The sequence below is a fragment of the Parasteatoda tepidariorum genome, chromosome 4, assembly GCF_043381705.1.
Source record: "Parasteatoda tepidariorum isolate YZ-2023 chromosome 4, CAS_Ptep_4.0, whole genome shotgun sequence".
Lineage (NCBI taxonomy): Eukaryota > Metazoa > Arthropoda > Arachnida > Araneae > Theridiidae > Parasteatoda > Parasteatoda tepidariorum.
Genome location: NC_092207.1, coordinates 96,342,495 through 96,348,494, shown reverse-complemented (window position 1 = coordinate 96,348,494; position 6,000 = coordinate 96,342,495). Strand labels below are relative to the sequence as shown.

Here is a 6,000-nt window from a genome sequence, read left to right as displayed (position 1 = left end):
GGAGATACGTTTAAAAAAAAATAATCCAAGACACACCTTAATGGGAAGTTACTGTATGAAACTCTGAAGTTAATTTTTAAAAATCTATTTTTTCATTGTTTCTTTTAGTTAAGATGTCTTAAAGAGAAATTTTTTTTCATCTTCTGAAATTAAACTGAATTGCTTTTGAAACCAAACATCATATATTAAGTACACAAGTTAGGAAATTTATGAACATGCATTGAAATATGTAACAAATCAGTTAATGATGTAAATTGTTTTTAATCGAAGGATGATACATGAATATGTACACTATATACAAAGAAATTGTTTGTTTCAATTTACTTTTAAGTCTTAAATATTTTTTCTTGTCTTCCATGAACTCTGATGGAGTTCCTAAAATATTCAAATTTTTCTTGACAGATATCAATATTATTGGATGGCAAACCTTCTTTGATTTTTGTGATAGGCTTTCCATTAGATTCAATGCTGCATTTTGGTTTCGAAGTGTAGTACCACATGTATTTTTCAAAGTAAAGAAATGGAGCAACGCATGTAACATAGCAAATACATGCTATGGCTACTGTGAAGACGATACAAGCTGTAGCATACATCGCCTGAAAGAGAATGGGGAAAGCAATATCAAGTTTCTTACATTATATTTGTGAAAAACAAGATGAATTATAACAGTCTTTAATAATTATTGTTGAAATATGTTGCTTTTCAATAAGGTGGATTGGAATGTGAGGATTTCTGAAAAGAATATACTTCCGTGGTTAATTGCATTGCTATCTTTATATCTCAATGCTATCCTAATTTTTATTTAGGTAGGAGTAATAAAGGAAAAGAGCTCTGCAATCAGAATTATACCCAAGAATGTGGTATTTAATTAGCTCTGTTTATTTATTCCAATCTATTTGGTTTCAAATTAATGTTTGAGCCAGAACATTTTTATAAAATGTTTTGGATTTACAATACCAAAAATATGTTATACCATATTGTGTTGATTATTTTTATTCTAATCATAGAATTTTGAAGAAGCCATAAGTTCCTTACTCTATTTTAGCCTACTTTTTAGTGTTAAATTTTTCCAATTTGAAAAAAAAAAGTGTGAATAAAGTGGATGTCTTTAGCAGACGCTCTGTTGCTACCATGAGTTTTTTAACATGTGCTTTTGGAACCATGTCTTCCCTTTTTAAAGGATTCAGTTGCTTTGATTTCTTGAACGACTTAGCCAGCCATATCTCTAGACTTAAATCCGGTATTAAAATAATTCGTATTACTTTTGCAAATAATTAGCTGCTTTGAGTTTTCCTCTCCGCTTGTTATATGTGATAAGCTAGAAAAAGGGCAATTTAATGTCTAGTCTTTGCTTCCCATTTCAGTGTGTGACAACATCATTGGCAGCATGAAAAGTCGATACCCCCTATATCTTGATATATTCCAATTTTGTAATGTTTCTTCGACATTTTTCTAATGAAATAGTGATGTGCCATTTTCTCTGAAAAAGAGCTTTCGTGTCAAGTGTGCGTGTGTATTTTGTTGTAAATCATGTTTCTATTTGAATGCATGCGAATCTCTGTGTCGCATTCAATTAAAACTTTAGTGCACAGTTCTTCTAAATTTCAATTTCATTTTTTAACTAACTCTTAAAACCAATAATTTAGAAATGCAATATAAATAATTTTAATCGTTTTAACATATAATTGAATCCTGATGTGGGTAATGACATTAATTAGAATCGAGAAAATTATACATTTTCCTTATAACAACATAATAGTATAATATTAAATTTAGCTATTTTATTTTTGCATTTATTACTTACGTACTTATTTATAAAAGCATTTAGTAATCGTTGCCGAATTATCCCACTGAATACGATCAATGTATTGTTCTTATAATTGAAAATTTTTCAAATTCTTATAATGGAATACTTAGATTCCGGCTTATCCCCACTATTGAAGTTCCTGTGGAAAATTTGCTTGTATTGATTTTTTAGTTTACATCATCTTTTGACTTATTTTTTAACGTAATTACTTGTTTTTGATTTCGAGAAATTTGTTTTAAAGAGGCGGCAGTTGTTCTGCTATTGGGTGCTCTAATGCGTCTTGGAAACAATTAACACAATTGAACTTTAAGTTCTGTTGCCACTCTCATGATTTTATTGCCAGGTGAAATTCTACTTTTAGTTTTGAGGACATTATTTTTCAATAAAACTTTAAACTTAAATATATGTTTGTTTTTATGAAAATGTACTACTTGCCTGATCTAAATGAGCCATGTACATTCTTTCTCTGAGTTGTCCTTCATGCAGAAATAAGATGAGAGGGTGGAGGAGGTATATGAGATTAGCTAATCTTTCGAAGGGAATGAACAATTTCCATGATAAAATACTGTTTACAAAACCTGTAAACAATATCAATTTAATGTAAAGCATAATTATACAAAAAACATGCACAGTATAGAAGAAAGAAAAAAAACGGACCACCTTGAATAACTTTTGATTTAATTATTGGAGGGGCGTGATCCCAAATATGCTAATTAATTTGTCCTGACGATCAAAAACGTACCCTTTTTTTTCTACGGATTTGGATTTCAGACGCTCGAAATATAGGGGGTAACCCCAATGTGAGAAATATTTTCCCAATAGTTTAGTTTGGACCTTTTTATGTTACTTTTACATTATGCGTATTTCGCCATAATTTGAGAAATTTTTCAGAGATTTAAAAAATGTTTGCACACAATTATAAAATTTGTTTATCCAATAGNAAAATTTAATCTTGTGAAAGAAAATTGATTTTTGAGCTATCAACTGATTTTTTATAGGTTAAAATGAATGAAAAATACTGTTAATAGACAGCAGAAGTCACTTCTGGTCAAGAAAAAAATAATAAGTTCCTTGTGTTCAAACTTTTTACATCAGTTTTTAGAAGAAAATCACCAACATACCATTTCAATTTGTTTTTATTGAGATAACTTACGTAAAATTGACGATTAACCAAGAATAACAAATATTGTGTACGTGCATGTGAGAAATATGGTCCCAATGTGAGAAATATGGTCCCAATAGTTTAGTTTGGACCTTTTTATGTTACTTTTACATTATGCGTATTTCGCCATAATTTGAGAAATTTTTCAGAGATTTAAAAAATGTTTGCACACAATTATAAAATTTGTTTATCCAATAGTAATTCCATGCAAAAAATAATTCTTAGTAACTATTTTTATTTTCGTATTTTGTATCATTTTATTTATTAATAGTCATAAAATATTGAACTGTAAGATATACAAATTTTTACATCATTTTAAAGGATGCAATTTTATGGATTATTTAAGGGATGTTAAGGATTATTTTAAAAGATGAAACTTTACAAATTTTCTACGAAGTCGGTGGAATAATTCTTTAGAAATCAAATTTTAACTATACGACTTCTTTAAAATTATTACGAATTATTCAATCGGCATTGTTTAAATTTTGTATTCTGTCTTATAAAATTGTACCCTTTTAAATAATGTAGAAACTTGTATACCTTATAATTCAAAATACTTTCGACTGATATTAAATAAAATGACAAAATTACTAAATAATTATTGAAAATTATTTTCTATCTTTAGATAAACGAATTTTATAATGTGTGCCAAAAGTTTCCGATTCACTTAATTCTCAAGATATTGCGAAAGAAGCAAAAAGTAAAATAATATTAAGAGAACCAAACTTTGAATCTTTCTCTTGACCAAACTATTGGGACCATATTCCCCTGATTGCGGCATTGCCCCTTATTTAGGGGTTAGAAATTTGAATGCATAAAAAAAGTATGTTTATTCAGCGAAAGTACGCTTTTGTGTCTGATTTCGTAACTTAAAATATCGTCTGCTAGCATATTTGAGGTTATAACCTCCTCGAATCGTTTAAAACGGCTGTTCTCGTAGATTGTAAACGACTTTCGTATTCGATATTTTTTTAAACATGTATGCAAGTGAAAATATTAATAACTTTACCTCCATAACCATAAGCGCATGCAAAAACGATCCAAGCAATTCCAACAGACCATACAACTCTATGTACAGCTGCATAGATGGCTGATAGAGTGATTTCCATAGGTTCTCCATGTCTGTATCCATAGAGACCGCACATGACAGCCAAATTGCAAATGATGGCACTGCACCAGCCGAAAACAACTAATTTCTGTAATGTAGCGGAGAAAAAAATATTAGGCCGACTCAAGACTGTGTTCCGGTGTTTTAAACTTCATATAAAAAAATAATTATATCTTCAAACAAGTGCTTTTATAATTTAATTTTTAATACATGCTAATTATATAAAGTATTTTTAATAATCAATACGTTTAATATACTATTAGAATATTTATTTATTTTGAATTGGGTGCAACTATGAAAATTTTCGCGTTTGTATTTCTAAATAAAATTTTTATTTGACTATCTAAATCAAACCAATAGGACACGCCTCTAGCACATTTTGATGGCATGAAATTGGACATAGTCACAAAGTTCATGTGTTTTGTAGAATTTCAACTTTCTTGTTTTTCTGTGAAACTAGTGAACTGATTTTTAATTTAATCCTTTATTTTTCTAGCATACTTAATAAAAAAATTTTTTTCGCGAATTTTAAAAATTTGACTTGTAAGATTTAAAATTATGTATTATTTTTTTTTTAAATTGACTTTTAGTGCAATTTTGACTTTAAACATACATAAGAAACTCATTGATTAGAAATTTCAGAAAACCCGCGAGGAAAATTGTGTACCATAACATCAGGGAAAAAAAAGAAGAAAATTGATTAAGTTGTTTTTAGATTGTCACTCAGTTGTTATTTTAACTTTTCAGTAATTATTTTTTCTTCATAAATAAGCGCAAACACTGAAATTGTATAATTTTATTTTAAAAAAAAGAAAGAAAAAGCGTAATATCTTTTTAATTGTAACGTATGAAAATTCGGCTTTCTACAAAATACATTGCATTGTATAAATACTTCTGTACTTGCCAAACGTTTTTAGAATGAAATGTATAAGAATTATTATATACTTTAGCATTATATGTAGTACGTAAGTATTTTATATAATGATTAATGTTTTTTAGTCAAAGTATGAAAAAATATCATGATAAGGCTGTTATTTAAAGGAAGTTCATTCCAGAAACATACAAATGCTTTTATTCAAAAAACTATCATAAGGAGACCTATTTGTTACCGGTTTTCTACAGAATGTAAAAAAGTGTAGAATCCCTAAGCCATATGGAAAATGTTTTATTAATTGCAACGCATTTTTTTCTTCACTTTTAGACGGTATTCGGCATTAAAGAGCAAATTCTATGCATAATTCATGTTTTTTTTGGAAATAACTAGACATTTTTCATTTCAATTCTCCACTTTTTTTCTGCATTCATGTCGTATTTTATTTATTATTCATCTTGTAATTTATTATCTTGGATTTTATTTTATTTTCGAATTCAGTTTTACTTTTTTCTGAAACTGCAAGAACTTCTTTATGAAGAATTGGTTAAATGAGAAATTTTTGCTATTAAATATGCTATATGTGAAATAAACTATTATATTTTTAGAAATTATAATGTGTTATATTATTTTAATAATTTATTTACATAACATTGCATTTAAAATGAAATGAAGCATTTACCTTTTTAAGCTGAACCTTTTCATATTTGTTGAAGAAAAATCCTAAAAGAATTCCTATGCAAAAGGAACCTACATGGTCATATGCTTGGATGAATAATTTTTCCCACACTGTTTTGATGTTACTGTAAAAATATTTATATTAAATACGCATGTTTTATTTTTATTAAGAAAAAGAAATTGCTGGAAAATTTTTGTATGAATTGTATTGTTCAAGCTCACCCTTAAAAGTTTAATGTTCCCCTCCTCCGCAAGAGAGCGTTGTTATGTGATTGTTTTGATCGCGTGAATTTTTTATTTGCTGATTGTAAGTTGCGTTATCCACAAATTACGTTCGATATGTTTCGCAAGAAGGACCAAAATATGAGGTAGCA

General features: G+C 28.2%; 1 protein-coding gene across 1 annotated transcript in view; it reads right to left on the bottom strand.

The window, feature by feature from the left end:
* Positions 1-241: 241 nt before the first annotated feature.
* LOC107437203 (nose resistant to fluoxetine protein 6) overlaps positions 242-6,000 on the bottom strand; it is a 62,059-nt gene continuing 56,300 nt past the window's right edge. The window contains exons 12-15 of the mRNA XM_043048748.2: positions 5,631-5,751; positions 3,979-4,165; positions 2,243-2,385; positions 242-596 (exon numbers count right to left, since the gene is read on the bottom strand). Of these exons, the coding sequence (XP_042904682.1) occupies positions 327-596; positions 2,243-2,385; positions 3,979-4,165; positions 5,631-5,751 (721 nt within the window). The 3' untranslated portion in view covers positions 242-326. The remainder of the gene's footprint in view (positions 597-2,242; positions 2,386-3,978; positions 4,166-5,630; positions 5,752-6,000) is intronic.